Source organism: Delphinus delphis, chromosome 2 (genome assembly GCF_949987515.2).
Source record: "Delphinus delphis chromosome 2, mDelDel1.2, whole genome shotgun sequence".
Taxonomy (NCBI): domain Eukaryota; kingdom Metazoa; phylum Chordata; class Mammalia; order Artiodactyla; family Delphinidae; genus Delphinus; species Delphinus delphis.
This window is the reverse complement of record NC_082684.1, coordinates 140049202-140073243: the sequence shown is the minus strand read 5'-3', so window position 1 is coordinate 140073243 and position 24042 is coordinate 140049202. Positions and strand designations below refer to the sequence as shown.

General features: G+C 46.5%; 1 protein-coding gene across 1 annotated transcript in view; it reads left to right on the top strand.

The window, feature by feature from the left end:
* The window catches only part of TLN2 (talin 2), a 450837-nt gene that overhangs the window by 353935 nt on the left and 72860 nt on the right, over positions 1-24042 (top strand). The window contains exons 33-41 of the mRNA XM_060005857.1: positions 3512-3605; positions 5576-5665; positions 7521-7643; positions 8973-9116; positions 10653-10814; positions 16621-16761; positions 17229-17410; positions 18540-18672; positions 20969-21070. Of these exons, the coding sequence (XP_059861840.1) occupies positions 3512-3605; positions 5576-5665; positions 7521-7643; positions 8973-9116; positions 10653-10814; positions 16621-16761; positions 17229-17410; positions 18540-18672; positions 20969-21070 (1171 nt within the window). The remainder of the gene's footprint in view (positions 1-3511; positions 3606-5575; positions 5666-7520; positions 7644-8972; positions 9117-10652; positions 10815-16620; positions 16762-17228; positions 17411-18539; positions 18673-20968; positions 21071-24042) is intronic.

Here is a 24042-nt window from a genome sequence, read left to right as displayed (position 1 = left end):
TAGTTGCCTTTCTAAGCACGTCCTCCTTTGAGGAAGGGAATCATCTGAAGTTGCTCTGTTCCCCTCCAAGCTCGCTATTGGACGACTTGGGCTTAATAAATAATCAAAAGCACAAACTGGTTGATTTTCTTCTCTCACCTCTGCCCCAATTCTATATCTATATAAAGGTTCCTTCCAGAGCTCACAAACTCCTGTCTGAATCAATTTAGTATCTCTGAATGCTAAACGATTTGTAGGTTAGAAAGCCTTTAACATCCGAGGCTGTAGATCCCAATTTATTAAAAACCAAGAGTGGCCACATATGCTTATTAGATAAAGAATGAATTACAGGAAAACACTATCTCTAGATGGTGAAATTACGGTTATTTAATTTTTTGTATTTTTTAAAATAAACTTGTATGGCTTTGATCATTACCAAAAAGTGTGGGGAAAATAAAAGCAGCTACAGTTCAAGCCTACTTGGATTTACATAGAACGAAGGGAGGATGCAGCTAATGTTGGCTGTATTTTTATAACAGTGTAAGTAGGTTAATTCGTAATGCTTTAGTAGATTTACTGGTATCTGCTTTAAAATAATATTATAAAATATTAACGTTGTGATACGTCATTGTCATTTTTCTATGCATATGGATATTTTTACAGGTATGGGCTTATGTGGTTTTTACATTTTATATACAGTTTTCTATATAAGGAATATGATATCATGACTTTTAATGGGTGCCAAGAATTCTGTTGTAGACTCTACATTTAATCAGTCCTTTATCACTGCATATTTGGGTTGTCTTTAATCCTTTGCTCTTATAAATGAGTACCGTAGTTTGAAACATGAAAATACTGTTTCCCATTGTCAAATCTATATCACCATTTGCCTCTGTGCCGCTAAGTTTATTTAGCTATGCAATCCAGACTCTAAAATGAGTTATGGGGATAAATGATACCTAAATAATGCTTTTTAGTCATGGATCAGTATTACCCAAGTGACTCATTCAGGCATGCGGTGCTGTGCTGGCACTGTTAAGGACTATCCAACCACAAACTCTTATTAGTCTGTTTGTTTGTTGTTGTTTTTTTACCCCAAGTTTTTATTTGAACATTTTTCACTTCTAAAAATTGTTGAAAGGACAGTGAATAGCTATATATTCTCAGGATTTACCAATTGTAAACTTCGTTTGGGGGTTTTTTTGGTTTGTTTTTTCTTTTTGGAGGGGGCCACACTGCCTGGCTTGCGGGATCTTAGGTCCCCAACCAGGGATTGAACCCGGGCCCATGGTAGTGGAAATGCAGAGTCCTAACCACTGGACTGCCAGGGAATTCCTGTAAACACTTAGTTTCTAATGGAAAAATCTTTATATAAAGACTAGCTTTTTAAAAACGTAGATAAACAGGAAACGTTGAAGGAAGTAAGCCAAATGGAAAGCTTGTGTGATACGTGGAAATATTCCCCAAATGATCGTGTCACCACAGTTGAGGGCTGTACCCTTTGTTATGTTGACACATCCAGCCTGTCCACTCCGAAGTATGTCTTGAAGGCTGCCATTGCAGAACACGGTGTTGGACTCTCTGGGGGACCCTTCCAGTGAATACATCATGAACTGCACCTTCCAAAGGTGGTCCCAACTAGAGACTGTCCTGCTATCTCAGTTGTTCTTGTTTTGCTTTGCACCTGGAAGGCACAGTGCTTCCCCATGACACCTTACTTAGTTAAGCACTTTTCCACAAATAAATGAGTCACTAGAGTTAATCTTACACAAGCTATTTGGGGATTCCTTCTTGAGCTGAGGAATGTTTTTCTTCTTCCCATCACTCTAGCTAAATTTAAAATTCAAAGCAGTAGCTCCTCATCAAATAATTAAGCTGATTGCCTTTGTACATTGGCAACATCTTTTTCCACCTAATTTGATATTCTGTGGGAAGCTGCAAAGCCAGTTTAACTAATAAAATGTGGCGTCTTTATATTAGACAGTGTTAATGATTAGCAGCAATGTGTGTCCTATTTTGATTTTGTTTGTTTTATTTTAAGTTTCCTGTTAGCTGCAGTGGTTACTGACTGTGAATAGAATTCAGGGTCCTGCCCAAACTATGGACCAGTTATGGCCCTGCAGAAAAATGGTTTTGAATCTGGCCTTTGTGTCTGATAGACATGGGTTTAAGTCTTATTTCTGCTTCTTATTTGTAGCATCTCCTTAGGGAATTATCTCGTGTGTGTGTGTGTGTGTGTGTGTGTGTGTGTGTGTGTGTGTCTGTTTTTTTCATTTATAAAAACAAGGGTATTCAATTTTAAGACTTAGTATAAAGGTACAGTAATCAAAACAGTGTGGTATTGGTGAAGGGTTAGACACACAGGTCAATGGAATAGAATAGAGTCCAGAAGTAGACCCACACAAATATGGCCAACTGACTGTCAACAAGGTTAAAAAAGCAATTCAGTGCAGAAAGGATGGCATTTTTAATGGTACTGGAATAATTAGACTTCCATATATCCCCCCCATGAAAAAAATCTGGATCCATATTTCACACCTTGTTAAAGAAATTAACTCCAAATGGACCGTGCCTTTATGAATCATCCATGGCAACCTAAACAGAGGCTGTCCAGGAGGGGTGGAACCCTAGCCAATGTAGGAAAAAATCTGGGCTGTGTTTTAAGTTCTAAGAAGAATGGAAACACATGTAAAATCATGTAAGCATCTCTGATTCCTATTAATGTTAACAAAGAAAATAGCTCTTTTAAAGAATAATGTTGGTATAGCTTCTAGGAACTGGTCAGTCATGTAGAAATGAATGGTAAGAAGAGGTTTTAAAATCAAAAGGCACAGTTTACAGTGTGACTTTTAAAATATACAAAATAGTCCAAACTATACAAAGGCTGTCCAAAATAGCCTAGCTCGGATCATCCCATCCCTGTGGGCTGCTAGGGGAGGATTCTGAAAACAGTGGTACTATGAGCTGTTTGCCATTTGCAACTTCATTGTGAATTCCTTCTTGTGAATATATTAAAGATAGCCACACTTTCTTAAGAGAACTGTTAGTATTGATACTCTTAAGGGTAAATCAATGAATAATGAGAAGCAAAGTAGGGATTCTCATTCTCTCTTCCCTGGTTGTGGTTGATTTTTGGTTGTTTAGAGCAGGGGGCCCAACCCCCAGGCGGAGGACTGGTTAAGGAACCGGGCCGCACAGCAGGAGGTGAGCGGCGGGAAAGCAAGGGAAGCTTCATCTGCAGCTCCCCCATAGCTCGCATTACCGCTGACCCATCCCCTCCATTGCTCTCATTACTGCCTGAACCATCCCCCTGCCCCCCGGTGGAAAAATTGTCTTCCACAAAACCGGTCCCTGGTGCCAGAAAGGTCGGGGGCTGCTGGTTTAGAGCCTTGTGGAAGAGCTGTCACAGGGACCACAGCCTTTATAGTGAATTAATTGTATTCCTAGCGAACCTACAAAACATTGTTGGGGAAATTACTGTTGATCTTTACAAAACAAAACAAAAACACTCTTTCCGTATTTGTCGTCGCAGAGCTGTGACGGAGAGCATCAATCAGCTCATCACTCTGTGCACCCAGCAAGCTCCTGGCCAGAAGGAATGTGATAACGCCCTGCGGGAGCTCGAGGTGAGTCCCTGAAAGGCTGCTGAGGATTTCAGAGTGTCTGTGTGTCTGTCCTTTCCCTCCGGGTCAGGTTCTTCTCCTCTATTCTTACCTTTGATCTTTCCTGGGAAACTATTGGGCCAAAGTTCCAATCCAAGTGGGAAGGAATTAAAGAAAAATTAGATTTGGTGGGGTTATCATCCTTGCTTCCCTGTTTCCACTTAAGAGTTGCTTTGTTAAAGGATTCTTTATTTCATACAGGAAGAGGCCTATGGTATTGAGTGTAGGCTGAAGATAAGCAATTTCTACCTAAAAAGTTTGGGAGTGATTATTCTGGGGCGTTTGGGAGAAGCTGGAATAGATGTGCTTTCTGAGTAAAAATGATTTTCCCATACGTTGTATTTTGTAACATGTAGGGGGCTCATTAGAGAAAACCCAGGAGTAACACTTATTACTGTACAGTCAGGGTGTATGTCAGGGCCCTGACTCCACGGCTCCAGTCAGGGCCGTGGAGCTCCTAGTGGCCCAGACACAGTGTAGGGCTTATCAGTTTATATTCATACTTAGGGTTTATTTTTAATAGAAAATTCATTTATGCCCACAGAGTATACATGGGCAAGAATAAAATCAGTGTGCCTACTTGTCTGTAAAGCAGTCCTAACCAATTCAGGTTATGTTGAAACAGGCAAATGGTTATCTCAGTAGATATGGGTTGGTTGTACCGAGTGTACCTTTAGTTTTCTGAACAGGGATACCCACCATGCCAGAGATGTTAGAGGTGGGGGGTTGATTGCAGCTTCTGAAGGGTCTGATTGAGGCCCAGTCCGCCGATGGCAAGAGGCCATTGGCACAACTGAAAGTGAGAATAGGCAGGGGACTGAAGCATTCTGAAAACAGTGGAGAATGTTTCCTTCCTTGGGTGAGTCACTGCCCTATCCTGGTCTGTTCACATTTGCAAATATAAATGATACGTGGACTGTTGATCTAAATGAGGTCTGTTGGCCCAGATGCACATCCTCTGTGCCTTAATGGTATCCTTGGTTGCCAAAATTATGGCTATTTCAGTGTTGCTGTTACTAAGGCAGTTTTGATTATCCAAGGAGTGGGAGGAGTTTCTTCAATGAAATGAACACCTTCTTTATGCAGCCCTCTTTCCCTTAGATCTTTGCTGATTAACTCAGCAGTTTCACCATTACTTCCCCCCAACCCTTAGTAACTCACATGGCCTTGTCTTTTTGTTGGCTGTGCCCCAAAGTCTGCTAGGTCCCACTGTATCTTCTCACTCAACAGGGAGGAAGATGGATGGCTATGTCCCCGGACTTTCCTCCCCTGGAAAAGTCCCTCATAAACGATGATCAAAGGTTATTGCAACATGAAAGCTAGCAACCGTTTTCAGCAGACTGGAGACAAAGGCAGAAGAAGCAAACCCCATGCCCTGTTCCTTGATGGAGACCTAAACAAGATCCAACATTTTCTATACTTTTAAAATTAAAAACAAATGAACCATTCCAGTGGGCGGTTTTGGGGGGGGTTACCTTCTTTCATGCCTACCCATTGAAAGGTCCCAGCATTGAAAACAGAGGTCCCTACTAATCAAGAAGAAATGAATGAACCTGTCCTTGATATTTAAACTCCTTGGAGTTATCCAGCAGAGAAATTATACTCATTGACCATGAATATATATTGCCTCCCACTAACTTTCAGATTCTTTAAGGAAAAAATGTCCCCGTTCTGTGGATACCAAGCTTCTCCTTCACATTTGAAAACAAGAGATTCTCCTCTCTGTCAGAGCTAACCAAGACACACCCACCCCAATCAGCGTGGTGTTGCCCGCAGGAAATCTGAAGTCGCAGACACTGTGGTCTAAATTCCTCTCAAGAATCTGGATAATGACCAGAATCCTGTGTATGGAGGGGAAGTTGATAGTTGGTATTTTATGTTGAGTTTCCCTTGTTCTATAAGGCTTGCTCTTAAGTTGTGTTCTCCTTCTGTAGACTGTCAAGGGGATGTTGGACAATCCCAATGAACCTGTTAGTGACCTTTCTTACTTTGACTGCATCGAGAGTGTAATGGAAAACTCCAAGGTAAGCCTGGCTGTGCTGTGAGCATCCCTCCTCATTGTGGGGAAGAATCAAGACATGCTTTGTGTGCACCGGCCCGTGGCCCCTCTGCATGGCTGCCCGTGTCCTAAAGCCTTGCTATGGCGCCCTTTGCCCAGGTGCTTCTCAAACCTGGCTGTGCATCAGAATCACCTGGGGGTCTTGTTGAACACACCTTGCTAGGTCACACCCCTGAGTTTCTGATTCAGTAGATCCCAAGGTGGGGGAGATTGTGCATTTCTGACAAGTTCCCAGGTCCTGCCATGTGGTCCAGGGGCCACTCTATGAGAACCACTGCTCAGACCCTATGAGGGATGGGTCTTACTGTGAGTCAGAGCATGTATTTCCTTCAACTGGGACTGCACTGGTGGGGAAAGCCCTTCAATGGCCTTGGCTTACATGAGATCCTCCCGTGTGTTCTTTTCACCATCTATCCATGCCTTGCATTCTCAAGGGGAGTGAAAAATTGTGGGGGTTTTTTGGGGGGTGCGGGTGGTGAAAGTATCTAAGATTATACAAAGGTTTGTGTCCTCCCTTCTGCAAATCTTAACCCAGCTCAACAAGTTCTTATTTCTTAGTATTTAATTTAATGTGGGTGGCAGTTGGAGGGAGGTGGTCTAAAAAGACTTCTTATCAGAGCAATAATAATAATATTTTAAAAGGTCAGGAAACACTGATCTGTGGTAATTGCACCAGTGTTTTTTGAGAATGCCTCAAAATCAGGATAAAATGAAATGCAAGTGAGATGAATGGAATTTCTTTCTTTCCCTATCCAAGATGGCTTCTTGACAAACAAAGAGCTCTGTCTTGGGTTCTAGACTTGGATGTCATAGTCTCCCTAAAGATTTCTGTTGAACATCCTTCAGTTCTAAGATCTGTGACCCTGGAAAGTAGGACCTGCCTTCATGGGGCATGAGGAGGCCCATGAAGACACAACACCAGATATGGGGCAGGCGCCTTGCCTCTGCCTGTGTGACCTTCTGTCTGACCTTGTGCATGGTGGTTGACCTCTCTGGGTTAGATTCTGAGTACTGAAATCCCGTTTAGCTGTTATTTTAAAGACCTCTGATAGGGACTTCCCTGGTGGTGCAGTGGTTAAGAATCTGCCTGCCAGTGCAGGGACACGGGTTCGAGCCCTGGTCTGGGAAGATCCCACATGCCACGGGAGCAACTAAGCCTGTGCACCACAACTACTGAGTCTGCGCTCTAGAGCCCATGAGCCACAACTACTGAGCCCACGTGCCACGGCTACTGAAACCTGAGCGCCTAGAGCCCGTGCTCCGCAACAAGAGAAGCCACTGCAATGAGAAGCATGCATGTTGCAACAAAGAGTAGCCCTCGCTCGTTGCAACTAGAGAAAGCCCGCGCACAGCAATGAAGACCCAGTGCAGCCCCCCAAAATTAATTAATTAATTAAAGACTATCAATTAATAAGTGAATAATATCGGGAAGAGTGTGTCTTCTGCTTTCTGGACATGGTCTTCACCTATAGCTCGGTAGATATGTCTGATTTTATATTCTGGGAACTAACAGTTCTCAGTTTAGACCATTCACCCATGGGCTGCCCTGTATAGATTTTAGTTTATTGATCTGTGTATAGTAACTGTACCTCCTTGAGATATAGATAACTTTTGGGTGAAAGCTTCAGACTTTATTTATTTCTCTTTGTGGAACAGAAATGATATCATTATCTTAAATCTCTTCTTATTGCAAATGAAGTAAAATAATGGCAAATATTGTAGATTAAGTGGCCTCGAACATTCAAGTTGGAAGGGTAGCCCCTTTACCCCATGGTCTGAAGGAATGCTGGTCAGAATATCGCTCGTGGTTTGTTTTGCAGGTTCTGGGCGAGTCAATGGCAGGGATTTCGCAGAATGCCAAGACCGGGGACCTCCCTGCTTTTGGGGAGTGTGTGGGGATTGCGTCCAAGGCTCTCTGTGGGCTGACGGAGGCTGCAGCTCAGGTAAGGCATGGGTCCCCGTGCCCCACGACGCAGGCTTTCCAGCCCTGTCCTGTGCCGGGTCCCTGTGGGAGGCACGTGGGGGCTTCAGCTTCAGCTTCAGCTCCATCTCCACCCATCACCACGGAAACCATGGAGAAGGTGGTGGCTCTTGCTGGCTAAGCATTTAGGCAAAACATCAGCCCGTTACCTGTGGAGCAGAGCAGCCTGGAGAGAACACTGAACCCTGCAGACCCAGCCTAAGGGTTCAGAGGCCCGTCTTTTTTTCTTTCTTTTTTTCTTTTTTTTTTAAGGTCATTGTTACAGATAAGTTGTTTGGGGGGGAAAAAATAGGCATGACACAATTCAAATTCCCTCTGAGACTTTAGAGTTGCAAAAGTCTTAGTCATGCTCTTTTTAGAATCAGAAGGAGAAAAAATTGGATGCCATCACACAGAGTCATGATCAAGCATGTTCCTGGCTCGTCTTCAACTGTGCTGTGTATTTCCAATAATTGCTGGGCTCATGTAACTGAACTTCCAAGAATGTCAGCATTTACCTTGAAGGATTTATCATTTGACAATTGCCTTGAGCCTGGAAGATTTTATTGAACCAAAGAAAAGCATCCCTAGTTCAGAGGGTGAAATCACCTTCCCTTATTTGGCCCCTCATATCTCAGGGGAAATGAGTTAAGGTTAGAATTTTCCCTCACAGATTCATTTCCTCCCTGTTATTTGGCTAACACCTCCAAAAGGTTTGAAGAGAAGACCTTCTCTTGTAGCCTCTTGTCCTCTTGGAGTCCGAATATTGCCTTTTTTTCCCCCGAACCATTTTATTCATTCTTTCTTACTGCTTCAAATACTGGCCTAAACAAGAAGGATACATTAGGCTACGAGATGAGAAATCCTCATGTAGGGCAGGCTCCAGGGTTGGCCTCCCCAGTAGCTCCACACCATCAGTCTACACCCACTTTTTTCCCCCCTCTGCCATCTGCCAGCCAAAGAGTGAGCTCCATGCTGAGGCTGGTCCCCCTCATGGTCATAAGGTGGCTGCCAGAGCACTCAGGGCTGCATCCATCCTTGGTCATGCCCCATGGAAGAGCTTCTTGAGGCTTTCTTAAGAACAAGGAGACTGTTCCCAAAAGCCTGTAGCAAACTCCTGCTGGCATGTTCCCGGCCCAAGCGAGTGTCAGCTTGTCCATGCCTAAACTCTTATTGATGAGATGAGTCTGACCACCTTGCACTGGGAGCACCTGAGAATGACTGTTGTATGTATACTGTGGGACCACACTCCCCCACAGGCGTATCTAGGAGTACAGCGAGCCTGAGCTGTGGTTAACCTCCTCCCTTCCAGGCTGCATACCTCGTTGGCATCTCTGATCCGAACAGCCAGGCAGGCCATCAGGGCCTTGTGGACCCCATCCAGTTTGCCAGGGCAAACCAGGCTATCCAGATGGCATGCCAGAACCTGGTGGACCCCGGCAGCAGCCCGTCACAGGTAACTTTGGGGCAGGGATGTGAGATCTGCATGTCCTTGAGCTCCTGGAGGTGGGTGGCGGGAGACTGCGAGAATAAAGATGACCATTCTTTCAGAACTTGCAAAGCCAGCCGGATCATGACTTAGGGGGATGTTGCAAAATGTGGTGAGGGTGGAACAGGTAGGTGCTCTGGAATGGAGTGCCGGAAGGCAATCACGGTGGCGTAGTCACAGCGAGATTCATCAGGAGGTTCACGGTTCCATTTGTTCAGTTCAGGGGACATAACGTTGAGGGCTTGCTCTGTGCTCGGCACTAAGGGTCACTGTGAGGGAGACCCGACCCCCTACCCCCTTAACTCTTACTGTGGGTTAAAGTTTGGAAGATGGAGTGATCGGGGTATGATGGCAAGGCAAGGGAGGCACAGAGGAAGGTGTGATGAATTCTCTGAGGGGCTCTCAGGGGTCACTTCCCAGAGGTGGTGGTGCTGACCCAGACCCCAAAGCTGGGTCAGAATCCACAGCACAAAAGGAGCCACAGAGACATTTGAGAACTAGACAGTACATGTGACGTTCCTTGATACTTCTAATACCCAAGTGACGTGGGTCGTGTTCAATAATTCCAGCAGTATGTGCTAAAAAGAACAAGAATGGCCTATATGGGCTAGCAGAGGCAGGCTGTGATGGGCACATCTACTGCTGACCCTGGGACCAGCGTTCTTGAGGCAGGAGAAGGACCCAAGTAAAGGATACCTGGGGGACCACCCAGACCTAAGGCAGGTGTCAGTGCACCGGAGATTCCTTACCTGTCCAGTTAAGGCCAAAGGGGTGTTACCAGCCTCAGCAAAGTGGATCAGGCAGATTCAGAAACGCAGCTGGGGCTGGGAGATCCCTGAGCCACACCCCTTGATAAGGTGCCTATAGCCCACCTGGGAGTGACATACAGCTGCATGTGACTGTTAAACACTTGAAATGGAACTGGTCCAAACTGTGATGGGCTGTAAGTGTAAAATACTGACCAATTTCAAAGACTTAGGATAAAGGATTGTGAAAGCTTAATATTCTTAAATTGATTACATGGTGAAATGAAATGTTTTGGATATATCAAGCTCAATAAAATATATTATTTACAATAATTTCCCTTGTTTCTGTACTTATTTTCATGTAGCTACTAGAAGTTTTAAAATTAGATATGTGGCTCACACTGTATTTCTGTTGGGCAGCGCTGGCCTAGACCCTGGGCCGTGTCCCTCCTGGCTGGGGGTCACAAAGGATAGCTGACAGCATCTCCTCTGAGACTGCCTGGAGCCCAGCCCACTCCCACATCAGCCCTGCCTTTCCTTTTCTTTGTTTAGTCTCTCTGCCTTAATAATTCCCGCCCTCCCCTTTCTTGGAGTGACTTCAGGGGCGGCAGAGCTAGAGACATGGGTTTTATTTCCACGAGCCCTAGACATGTGAGTTGAAGGGGAATCCAGGGCTCGGGACCAGGGTGGACTCCAGTGAACTGGACCCCTCTGCACTGAAGCTTCGGGTGCCCCCAACCCAGTCCGTGCTTTATAGGTTCTGTCAGCCGCCACGATTGTCGCCAAGCACACCTCAGCCTTGTGCAATGCCTGCCGCATCGCCTCATCCAAGACGGGCAACCCTGTGGCCAAGAGGCACTTTGTCCAGTCAGCCAAGGAAGTCGCCAACAGCACTGCCAACCTGGTGAAGACCATCAAGGTAGGTCGCTGAGCTGAGGCCTTAGGAATCCCTGGGACACCTGTTGCAGAGGGGAACGAGGTAGGGGATTGAAGCTCTGCTCTCTAATACTTGCTTCTAGTGGAGTTCAACTTCCAATTCAGTCTCATGATTTAAGTCACTGAGGAGCGGTTCATTAGTGATGGAGATATTTATCAGGAAAAACCAACAGCCTTGGTCTCTACTAACCTTCTGCATAGTGGGTGGGGAGGGGTAAACTATGTGCTTAGTGGGGCAGGGTGGTTTTGAGGGGCTGGTAGAGGGCCCTGCCATGGTTGTTAAATATCTCTGGACCAAGAGAGAAGGTGGAGGGAGAATGGAATGGGAAACTGTTGGGAAAATCTTTAAAAAAAGTCAATTTATTCTGTCCTGTGATATCTATTCTATTTATAGTTGTTTAAATGTTTTCAGTGGAGCATGAGCTTCTTAAAATAGAGCATTCCACGTTGATAACAAGTTCGTCTTTGTGTTCGTGGCCGTGGACAGGTTGAGGGGAAGCAGGGCAAGGGTACCCTGTGAGGAGGGAATCGCAGTAGCTGGGCTGTAGTATTTGTAGCTGGGTGATCAGACCGCAAACCCGGTCTGCCGTGCGTGGGACACCCAGCCAGACACCAAGCAGCTGACCTGATGGGAAGACAGCCACAGCCTGAACAGCAGACCCCTGGCAAAGAACCTCCAAAGGAGGTGGTCATGGAAGGCAAGCTGTCAGTTCTGTGCAAACCAGGAAGTGCCGGAGGGAAGGCCGTTGGAGGGTTCACACTTTACTGAAGGATTTTCACGCTCGTGGAGGTGGGATGATCTGCTTCGTTGCCGGGCAAGTCCTGGAGGGATAGGGCTTTTCCCCCTGTTGTCTCCAGAGGATATGTTACTACACACCTCATTTCCCTTGCACTACACAAAGCCAGTTTAATCTTGTGGAGAAATTAGTCAACAGGCTGAGCAAAGCAGAAGCCAAGGAGAGATTGTGCAGCCCAGCAGCCGTTGGAAGCGGGCAGGCAAGAGCTACGGGGCAGTTATCCCCGTCGGCAATTACTTAGCTGCTTAAACAGAGTCTTTAAAAAAAAAAAAATTAAAACCCGCTTATTTAAAGACAATAATAAGATAAATTGAAGATGAATAAATAAAGCCAGTGCCCAGGTGCCCCCAGGATCCTGCTGGCAGCTCCCTTTAATTACTGTCATGGTTCGTGGTATTAGAAATGAATAAAGCTTATGTTTTCTGATATTTAGTTTACCCAAAGCCTGTTCTGTGTTTTGTGTATATCACTCATTCAGTCCACACAACCAACCACCCTGTGCTTGCCATCCCCGTTTTTACGGTCAGGACAGTGACACACAAGGAGGTTAAGTAACTTTCGTGGGGTGATTCAGCCACTAAGTGGTAGACCGGAATTCAGACCCAGATCCCCTGCTCTTTCCCTCAAGCCTGCTCTCGCCCATGGCATGCAGTGTACATCGTTAGCATGGAGAGACTAAGCCATCTCACCAGCCTGGGAAGAAATACCTGGTTGCGTTTACAGTGCTTGTGTGCCAGTCTCAGGGGAGGCAGGGCTGGAAAGACGGCAATAGAATTGAGACGTAGTGACATCATTGCCGGTTGCTGTGTAACTAACTTATTTCAATTAAACTTGGCCATTTTCCGATCATCAAAAAAACAGACTAGATTTAGATGGACCAAGGGGGAGACAAAGGCAAGGAGCTATTCTATACAAATTCTGGGATACCTTTCTTTTCTGCCTTCTCCTCGGTTTTAAATCCCGACCTGTCTCCGTTAAGGTCTCATTTTCTTTTCAGATTCTCCTCACAGTGGCAACCCCTCTTTGTAACTGCCTGCAGCAGATGAGCTCTTGTGATGGCCTTAAAGATAGGCCTGTGCAGAAACACCAGAGGGGGGATGCAGGCTGTTGTGACATGGAGAAGATGAAGCCTCCTTCCCCGCGAGCACCCCGGGAATCGATAGCCGTGCACAAGGAACAGAAATGACCCTCTTGCTCCGCAGCTTGCTGAAATGCGCTTGGTGTTGCGATTCCCATCAGGTGGCAGGCTTTGCCGGGGACAATGAACTTTGTTTTGAATTTCCTAATAGGAAAATGGTGAAGGCCATTTCACTGTAGCACACTGTACTACATATCGAATAGACTTGCTGAGTTAAGGAATGGTTAAGAATCCTGTCGAATAGCGAAACAAATGAATGTTTAATTCCCTAAATGCTTGAAACAGCCGCCATCGAGGCTGAATTTTGCTCTAAGTTTTATGCTTCTTAGTCCTTTTTTTTTTTCCTTTAAATCACAAGGATGTGCCCAAGCCTAAATCCCAGCTGCCCCACCTTTCTAGTTCACAATGAAAGGAGGGGAACCCCTCCCCGGAGGAACACTGGCGAGCAGGGAGCAGATGACCCCACAGTGGGTCATCAGCACCCATTAGGATGCCTGCCTCCAGGGATCGTAAATCTCTGCCGATGGCATTCTTTGCGATCCCAGAGCGTGGTTCAGCAAGAATACATACGTGCACCCTCCTCCCTGCCAGGTGCTGCTCTCAATGCCGGCCAACTTAGAAACACACGGAGCCCTAACCGCGGGTGCCGTCTTTCTGCTGGTTCCCCCCGTGTACCAGTGCCTGCTTCTCTCTCTCCAGTCAGCTCTTTGCCTAGCCTCAACTCAGATGTGTGGAATCGAATGTTATTTTAAATGTGCGGTCACTCAGGTTTAGGTGCCAAGTAGAAATTGTGCAACAACACAGCTTTTGTTTCTCTGAGAAGTTGGAGCGCAGCCTTGCCTCTCGCAGTGGAATTGAAGCTCAGGGTTTTGCCATTAAGCACTGACAGGGCGTCCAAAAGACACCAGGTCCAGCTCTCATTAACCGGTTTTAACTCGGCTGTCAGTACGTTCTCTTGATCGTCCTTTTGTTTGGATTGGTAAATAGGTTTCTTGAGAAGAAAAAGGAGGGAAAAAAACACCTCTTGGGCTTCTTACGCCTTATTCTTGTTGCCTTTTCTAAGGTCAGTAGGAGGGAAGGGAGCCAGGGGTCTTGGGTTCTGGTTCTGGTTCTGGGTTCTGCCTTAGCATGTCACTTTCTAGGTGTTGGTTTTATCACCTGAAACATTGGAGCTTTGGGATTAAATGATCTTTAAGATCCCTTCTAACCCCCCAAGTCCATGAATCTTTGATTCTGGTACACATGCAGAAATTGTTTCTCCCAGATCCCTGTGAGATTTTGGCTAAGTGTGAGAACATTCACAGGAGCTGGCTCAGGGTCCCGATGGCGCCTGGGCATTTGGCTAAGTGGATTTACCCTTTCACTGTTCTGACGGGTGTACTAAACATTCTGTGACATGGAATATCTATGTGAAAACTGTCGTGCCTGCCTGAAGCTTCACCTCTGGCCAGATTTGAGTATTCCGTTTCCTGGGGTTGCTCCAGAGTGGAAGCAGCATTCAAAAGTGAAATACTGTCCATGTGAACAAACCATCCTTTCTGATGCTCCATTCTTCCTTTGGAGGAAATGGCTTTTCCCTCTTGAAAATGGAAAACAGTGCTGGATTGGAGCTTGGCGTTGTAGTCCACAGCCCACGCTATTCAGGGTCCTGCCCTTGACCCGCAATGGGCTACATGATATGTGATTTTAGGGCCCAGTCTCAAAAAAAAAATCCTTTCTTCATCCTGTTGGTGCAGTCGATGAAACTGCACAATTAGGAAACCATTCCTTGGGATTTAGCTGGGGTAATCATCTTGTCGTTTTTAATTAGTTCCCCTAAGGGTGGGTGGCGTGATCAGACATCTGCCTTCCTAATAGGCCGAGAGTGTTGTAGACAGTAGAAAAGAGGATGAGAGGAGTGTGGAGAGGTAAAGGGGCAGCTAGAAGCTGAGCTAGAAGCCCTATCACTCCCACTGGAGGGGGTGCGACTGGTGCAGCTGGGCTGCGAGTTCCTTTGATGCCAAAGTCCGCTCCTGCCATCTGCCTGCTTCAGTGGTCCGCCTGTGCTGGGGCCACTGTTGTCGGGCTCCTGCTATGCGGCACCCAGCCGGCCTCCCAATGTGTGCCCAAATTGCTCCGAAGCCTGGTAGGGCCTGATCTCAAGGAGTCAATGAAGGTAATAGTGCAACAAGATGAGAGCGCCCAGACGGTTCACTGCCATGTCGCCGGTGCAGTGCTTCAGTGGAGGTAATAGATGCTAACTCAACTTTTACTGAGTACGTGAGTGGAGTCAGAACTGAAGCCATAAATGTGAGTAAGTAGCAGGCACATAGGGTTTCCACTGGGCCTGGAAGAACCACAGAATGGGCCAAGTTAGGGTCAAGGTCAGTGCCTATCTGGTGGAGAAGGGCCTGAGCAGAGGCAAACTGTGCACAGTACTAGTGAAGACGGTAAATTAGCCAGGCTTATGGGAGTTCCTCAGAAAATATTAGCATGGCGGATGTGTAATTACCGGCCCCAGCTGTCAAGACTTGATTGGAATATAGTTGTTATTCAAGTAGCCTTTACACTAACCGTGCCTGCCTACTCTTGCCTTATTGAGAAATAGAAAGGTTCCCATCTCAGATCCGGTTTGTTCTGTAATTGCTGGTGCCTCCGGTTTTTTGTTCGCTAATTGTCTAAATTGACTTTTCTGTGTTGCTCATAAGGGTTAAATTAAAAGTTTAATTCGTCATTTAACAAAGAAATCTACGTTCTTCGACAAACATAACTGCCTTCTCAAATGTTGCCCTTTGCTGGGAGGCAGGGGTGCTGTCACTGGTCACAGGCCATCGGTTCTAGCAGCCTTGTGCTTGAGCAGGTGCAGTCCGTGGTTGGGGAGCTTGGGATCCAAGTGTTGACCCTTTGTGGGGTGGTCTGGCATGCATCACAGGCCACTTTCCTGGCCTGTCTCCTGTGCAGGCTGTTGATCGCGACGTGACTCATCATTCAGTGCCCTTGTATTACTGCTGCTAATTTTAAAAAGAAAGAAACTTTGGAAGCAAAAGATACATAGATTAAAAGCCCATGTGTGCAGAGCTCAGTGAATTTTCCCACGCCAAACACACCTAAGTAACTGTGGCCAGTTGAAGAGACAGAACATGGCCAGCGCCCAGAAGCCTACTTCTGCTCCTTCAGTCTCACTGGCTCCAAAGGGTGACCTGACAGCTAACACCCAGAATTAGTTTCACCTGTTTTTGTACTTTTGCACTACTGGAATTGTATAGTGGGTACCCTATTGTGTCTGGCCTCCTTACCGAAATATTGCATGTGTGAGATGTGTCCGTATTGCTGGGAATAGTTCTAGTATGTTTTTTCCCATTGCATTCCATTTTGCTCATTTGAAAATGACAGATACATCAGCCCTCCCTCCGTCAGTCATTCAGGGACATCCAGGTAAAAATATCTTAGGAGAAGTTGAAAGTGGTACACAGTGTAAGATATTTTTATAGTTTGGCAAAGGATAGACTTAATTGGAGTGAAATGGAGGGGAAGAGCCAAAGGGTTATAGTCTCAAAAGCAGGGAAGAAAGTGGCTCAGCCACAGGGATGGGCAGCATAGCTCAAGGGGAGAGAAGAGCAGGCGCTCTTGGAATCACGTTAAGTGGGGAGTGGATGGGCTGTGAGGTCAGTTGGCCTGTGAGCCACACACTCAGCTTTCTTTCCTACCATTGCTCACTTAGCCCCTCTGCTTGATGGCAGAGATCCCTCCAATCAGTTCTTGTTCATTGTTTATGGACTCAGCAGACATTTTCAGTATTCCCATTAAACCACCTTCTTTTCGCTGGGTGGTGATTGCTGCGGCCCAGGAGTGATCTCTGTGTTTTCTCCCATCAGGCTCTGGATGGGGATTTCTCTGAGGACAACCGCAACAAGTGTCGAATTGCCACCGCCCCCTTGATCGAAGCCGTGGAGAACTTGACAGCGTTCGCCTCCAACCCTGAGTTTGTCAGCATTCCTGCCCAGATCAGCTCCGAGGTAGGGAATCCTCACAGCAAAGGTAAAACTGAGGTCGTTGGCTTGTTTTGTGTGGCACTGAAGGGGCATGAACAGTCAAGGATTCCAAAAACTCTTTCTGTCAATGTGTAGGACACTGTTGCTGTTGTCATTGATGATACAAGCAGAGTTCATGGAACTCAATGTCTGTACATCACTTGAGAGGTAATGTCTTGGCTTTATATGTTGAGAACAATCTCTGTGCATAGGTTTGGGGCTGATTCTTTCTCGGTATGTTCTTTCACACTCAAAAATAATATTTAAGGAGTGGCATGGCCCCAGGTCCTCATCATCCAGGCCCCATGTGAGCCAGCCTCCATGCTTCCCTACCCTCTGTCTCCTTCGAAGGACAGAGGTGGTGACTTGATAAAGAACATGACCTTCCAGGGTCCAAGTCATTCACTTAGTCTGTGTGCCCTGCCCTTGACCCTTCTGCTCTTTGGTCCCAGGGCTCCCAGGCACAAGAACCAATCCTGGTGTCAGCCAAGACCATGCTGGAGAGCTCATCATACCTCATCCGCACTGCACGCTCACTGGCCATCAACCCCAAAGACCCGCCCACCTGGTCTGTGCTAGCGGGACATTCCCACACTGTTTCTGACTCTATAAAGAGTCTCATCACGTCTATCAGGTTAGTGTCTCCTCCAGAAATTGCTAGCGGCCTGCATCCGACAGGGCAGGAAGGGGATAAGCCCATCAGGACTTTTATTTAATAGCAACATGGTTGATCATTGTCATCATCTTTTTCTTTACCTCTTTGGGACCAGCGGTAGCACTTGTCACAACAATAATAGCTAACTAAAGTATTTATCATATATTAGATACTATTCTAAGCATTGTACCTGTATTACATTATATGTTCATCACAGCAACCTTGTAAAGTAGATGCTGCTATTGTCTCTCTTTTACTGATTAGAGAATTCAGGCAGAAAGGCATTTAGATAACATTCCCAAGGGCATCCCCAGGCATGACTGCTTTAGTCCCAGTCCTTGTAAACATTGTACCATATTGTCGATACCTAGGAGATTAGGCAGAGAGCACCACTGCTTATTTAGCAGGATTTGGGGTTACCTTACTTTGATAATAAGACAAAAAGAATATTCTAGGTCCCAGAGTAACTCTGGGCATCTCTAACCTCCATGGTGGTAGTAGGAGCCTATCTACTATGAAAAATCATCCCCTGAGTAGATAAAACATTCTTGAAGTTGACCAAAGTTAATTACCCCACAGCATGGAGTGCATGCCTTTCCTCAGGTATATTTTGTTTTTGAAATTGCTTTTGAAACTTAAGGCATTTCTTTCTTAATGCCTCGCAAAGAAAAATCCACTAAATATTTTAACTCCTACCACAGCCCAGGACGTTTGCAACTAGTATGCAATGTAGAGAGCATAGTATATTTGCACTGGAAATAGCACTGCCCTTTTTTTTTTTTTTTTTTTTTTAATGAGGGTCCTATGCCTAAGCCAGTGAATGGAGAATCCAAGTCCAAATTGTTTCATTTGCCGTTGCCTGGCATCAGCCTGAGATGGTGGACAGCACCCTACCCTTCCCACCAGAGAGAGACTTAGCACAAGTGTTAAGTGAAGAAATTCCTGGGCTATGCAGAGAAGCCTTGCCAAGCAAGGGTCGGGAATTCACTCCCTAAAGCAATCGAGTGGGAGAGAAAGTAGACAGGGGCTCCTGGCCCACCAGTTCTGGAGCAGGTTTGGGGACTTGCGCTCCGTGGAGCCCGTGTTCTACTTGCTGTGTCCCTTCCAGGGACAAGGCCCCTGGACAGAGGGAATGTGACTACTCCATTGACAGCATCAACCGGTGCATCCGGGACATCGAGCAGGCCTCGCTGGCCGCTGTCAGCCAGAGCTTGGCCACGAGGGACGACATCTCCGTGGAGGTATGCAGGGCTCTGTGGCCAGCGCGGAAGCCTCTGGAAGTACTGAAGAATGCCAACATCAGGCTTTGGGGATGGGGGAATGGCACCAACATGTTTTTGATAAAGAGCTTCATCATTGGGCCACCTTCCCCTGGAACCAGCCTGGGAAGTTTTTGGAGGGGGTCGGGCAAATGCTGAGCAGAGAATGATGGTTTGATGAAGGAACACATGTACTGTGGGGTGGAAGGTTCAGATTTGGCTGAAATTTGGAGGGAAATGATCATTGTCAGCTAAGAGTGTGTCAGTCGGTGGAGTTACCATATTCAGGAGAGCAGACCTAAGCGTGTAAATTTTGAGTGCTTCCCTGTCATATTTCAGCACTTTTTTCACTAATGAGTGAATTCAGCATTCAGCGCTATGTGTTTGGTCCATGCAGAGATCAAGGATTCTGCCCTTGTTACTCAATATCTAGTATTGAGAGAGCTTTTGCATTCTATTAATTCAGAGCCACATTGCCCTCTCTTGCCCATTTTTCCAAAGTTGAGAATAGAATTTTCCTACTTGGCTCCTTTGAGTTTTTTCTGTTACCTGTCCAAAGGCCCCTGATTCATACTTCTTTCTTTCTGTTGAAAGTGCCTGACGCTCGGAAGGTACTTAGCAAATATGGATGGTCTGTTGACTGGTGTTTCTCTCCCGACACTGAACTCATCGGCAATGAACTTTGGCCCCTGTCTGTAAACAGGGCCTGGAATTGGAATTGCTCATTTTTATTAATAGAGCTGTGTATTTCATTGTTGCTTCACCCGCCTCCCCCATTTCCAAGGAAAGACAGAAGGAATATGTATTCTCATCCTGTGCAGAATGTTGGAATCATCGTTAACCTGTTATTAAAGTAGGATGTGCATACGGAACAGTGTGCCTGTCATACGTGTGCAGCTTCCTGAACTACCACCAACCAAGCACACACTGTCACTAGCACCCCCCTCACACCCACATCCTTTCAACACCATCACCAAAGCATGTCCTCTGTCTTGACTCTTCCTCCCTGGGAAGAAAATCCCTCCCCTTTATCTGCATGTGCTTCCTACCTCTACCATATTTAATCTTACAAGCCATCTGTAGTAAGACGACCTCGCTGGGATAGTCTTGCATTCTTGACTGTAGTTACATGATGAGTGGGAAGATAAGAAGTAATTTGCTAAATAAGACCCTTGGAAGTGTGGAGGTTTCTCTCTACCTGCCTCCATCTCTCTAACTTTTTCCTTTTTTTTGTTTTCAAGTTTGCGGGTTAGGCTGCTCCTCTCGTTGACTAAGCTCTGCACAAAGCCGCCCCGCCCCCCGCCCATATGTAGTGTTGTTCGGTAGGAGGGTAGCCCGAGTCTCATTTCTATGAGCAGGACGTTGTCACTTTGTCAGGAGTCACCCCATTCTGTGCTGGCGAGTGCAGAGCTAACATGTCCAGCCTTCTGATCTATTGATCCGGACTCTATGAAGTGAAGAAGGTCCTGTGAAGATTTCTACAGCGGGATCTGATCTTTCCCGCGACTAGTTAACACTCTCCATCTTTGAATTCCCCGCCCCCTTCGCACTTCAGCATTGTCCAGATACCTTGCCCGTCTCTTTATAGCGTGAGTTCGGTTCTTTGGGATGGAGAGATTAAACTGTCTCTCAAACCTGAGAAGAAATGCCTTGATCGTGCCATTTTCGATAATGGCATCCACATCACCAAATACAGCAAACAGAGCACCTGACTATAGCCTAGTGGGCGTTTCACCTGGCCGTTTTCACAGTGTGCTCTCTGGGAAATAGTCCTGCTTTAAGAGAGCTGATGTCATTTTTACATCACCCTCCTCCCCACTCCCCGCTTAAGGGGTTCTTAGTTCTGAAGACACTGCAACCTGGATGTTCCCTCGGACCCCACCATTAGCTACCTCCATTTGGACACAATTGTCTTCCCTTCTTGGAAAGCCACCGCAGTTCCAGCTTTCCAGTAATTATGCTGAATAACCCAAAGTAAAGATACCAGTAGCATCCGTTGTTACTATGGTTGCCGGGAGTGAGAAGCCAGTAGGAAAGGTGTTCCTGGGGCCTGCTCGTGTCCCTCATGGATGGAGCTGTGGGGAGGAGGGGTTTAGCCCAGGGGAACTGAGGGTCGCTGGGACGGGGAGGGTCAGAGCAGTGGCTGGATGGCCCTCCCAGGCATTCTGATATCCATTTCTTTCGGCCTCCCTTATCTTTCACATGGACCTTTTAAAATCAGTACAACTACGTGGGGAGCTGTTGTAAGCTGAACTTGACAGCTCTCTCTCCTTATCAGGCCCTGCAGGAGCAGCTGACTTCAGTGGTCCAGGAAATCGGGCACCTCATCGATCCCATTGCCACAGCAGCTCGAGGAGAAGCAGCTCAGCTGGGACATAAGGTAATGGGCACTAGGGGATCCCGCTGAGAGTGTGTGAGAAAGAGATGGGGGGAGAGTTGTTATTGATTTTGTCATTCTTGTTCCCCAAAGCCTCAGGGCAGGTGTTAGGGCTGGGTCAATGCTGGCTGACACTAGAGAAAATACCACTCAGCCTCCGTCAACATCTTCTCCCAAAATGACCACTTCAGGAATCTCTTTTTACTTAGTTAGCGTTGAGACAAAAGCTACAGGGCAATTTTTCTGGTAGTGCTCAGACTTTGCAGCCGCCAAGGCAGTTTTCAGTCACCTATCACTCTTGATCTTTGCTGGGACAAGCCAGAGACTGAACTTGGCATTCCTGGCCTGGTGTCTGCCATCTTTGTCCTGGCTGGCCAGCCTCATTCTGGTGTGTTTAGGGCATGTTTTTCTTCCACAGCCTCTAATATAGTGTCCATTTTCACACCTGAGGAAGCAAAGCAAACTTGCAAACTTTTACCCTCGACAGCTGAAGCTTCCGTGTGGCCACTCTGCCAGCCCTTCACCTGAGCGTTCATACCCACGTGGTTGCAGGTGCTGCATCATGTTCTGCCTGTTTGGGGTTCACTTTGCAAATCCTTCAAGGAGAGTTGGCTTGGCAAGCAGCCTGTGCCTCGGCAGAGAGAGGGCAGACATTGGGTTTGTAACAACCTGCAGGATTTCCTAGCATTTGTCAGTGCTGCCGTCAGTATTGATGTGCAGATCAAGAAATCCAGTAGCCAAAATCATCTCTGCAGGTATTGATTTTAGAAAATCAATATTCCTGCTTTTTCCAATACAGGATAGCTTAAGAGCCTACTAAGCTTCCTGCTGGGTGTAAGGAGAGGTGTTTGGGTTTAAAATGGCCAGTATCTCTCTGCCATTGCAAGTGCGGTAAATTTCATTTCTCACCTGAGTGCCTTTATAATAAGAAAGGGCTTGTCCACCTGTATGAAGCAGTTTGCAAGGTGGGGGGCAGTGTAGAACGGGCCTGGGTGCTGGAGCACTGCGTATGTGACTGCTGTGGGGACAGTGAGTTTGGCAGAGAAACCGAACTTCTGTTCAGCAGTTACTTCTGATTCCAGTAGGAATTTCGTAAGAAAGTATTTCTAGACTGCTAGGGCAGCATCCTTGTCTCTGCCCTTACGTTGTTTAGTGTGGAAAATTAATTCCTGTGTCAGTGGGTGGCATGAAAAGAAACTTTATTGGTGCCGCCTGAGTTATCAATTTACTCTGGTCCTTTGGCTAAACGAGTCTCACCTTCCGAAAGGGAGTTCTGGACAAAAGCAGCCTAGGGGGCCTCCATCCAGAGGGGTCATGGGCTGGTGGTGGATGCCCACCTGGTCCCAGTGCTTCATGATGGCGCTCAGGTGAGGTGCCAATTCAGCAGCTTCAGTCCCACTTGGGAGTGATTGACAAAGGCAGATTCTCGGACCCCACCTGGATTGGTTTCCCACAGCCGCTGTAACAAAGTACCACAAACTGGGGGGCTTAAAACGACAGAAATGTAATCTCTCACAGCTCTGGAGTCCAGAAATCCAAAATCAAGGCGTTGGCAGGGCCACACGTGTTTTGGAGGCTCCGTTCTTTGCTGCTTCCAGCTCGTGGTAGCTCTCGGCATTCCTTGACTGAATCTCGCCAGTCTCTCTCCGTGGTCACATTGTCTCCCGCTTTTCGGCCTTCCCTTCTTCTGTTTCTTCTAAGGACACTTGTTATCAGGATTAGGGCCCACCCAAGCAATGCGGGATGATCTCATCTTCAGATCCTTAAACACACCTACAGAGACCCCTTTGTAAGATCCCCTTCACAGACTTGAGAAATTTGGACATGGACATACCTTTTTGCAGGGGGTCACCATTCAATCCACTCTGCCATCCTAGGCTTAGGGACTCAATATCATATACCAAATCCTCAAAATTCTGTGTTATTTTCACTTCTGTACTAACTCAGGAGGTTTCCTGTTCTGTCATGGGTCTCAATTACAGGAGGTATTAGAGTCCTTGCTAAACTTCCTAAATACAGGAAAAATCCCATCCCTTCCAAAACCTTTGCCCTACAATAGGTGAAGAATAATGACCCCTAGTGTGTGTGGAGTGCTTACTACATAGAGGCCTGTACTGAGGCCTTTACACACACTGACTTAATCCCCCTAAAATTTTAAGGAACTTAGTGCTATCACATTTTACCAAGGAGGAAACTGAAATTTAGCAATAGGAAGCAGTTTGCCTAAGATTTCTTAGAAAGGAATTGGCCGGGACGATTCAAATCTCACGGCTTTGAAAGCAGAGCTTCCTCTCCACCCAGCCATCTCCCCTTCCTGAGGGAGTCGGGCACCTGTTGAGTTGTGTTTACTTATGCTCAGCAACCCTTGACATTTTACAGTTGCATTGATAAAATGTACTTTTAAAATAATAAAACGAATCCAGAAAACATGTTGGATTCTAATGCATTAAACATTTTGACTCCTTTAGTACTTACGGGACCCCTCCTGAACCCTGACCCCCGATGACCCATCACTGCAATTGGTGGCGACACCACCCTTCCAGGGGAAGAGGAGATGAAATCCAATGCAGATATGCAGGGCTGTCCCTGCCTATAATATACCCTGGGGATTATGCAGACTGAGCCTTACACAGAGGTCTTTGGCCAAAGCAAGGAGCTGGGCAGGACGGGGGGCTGCCGGAATCCTGCTAAGTCATATGCCTTGACATCGATCAGGTCTGCCCAGAGGATGGGCAGCCCCTTTAAAGTTCCCACAAAGCACCATAAGGGCCAGCAGCAGCCTTGTTCAAGTGTTTTGAAACCTGTCTGTAAGATAACTGTAATTGGGGATAAAACAGTCAAAGTATGTTTATTGTTAGCTGATAGTCTTGTCTCTCTATTAGCTTTAATGAACTTTAATATTTTGAACCCTCACCACCACCCCCAACTCCCACCCCCTGCTTTGTTGCTGACCCAGTGACTGCCGCTGCCCATGG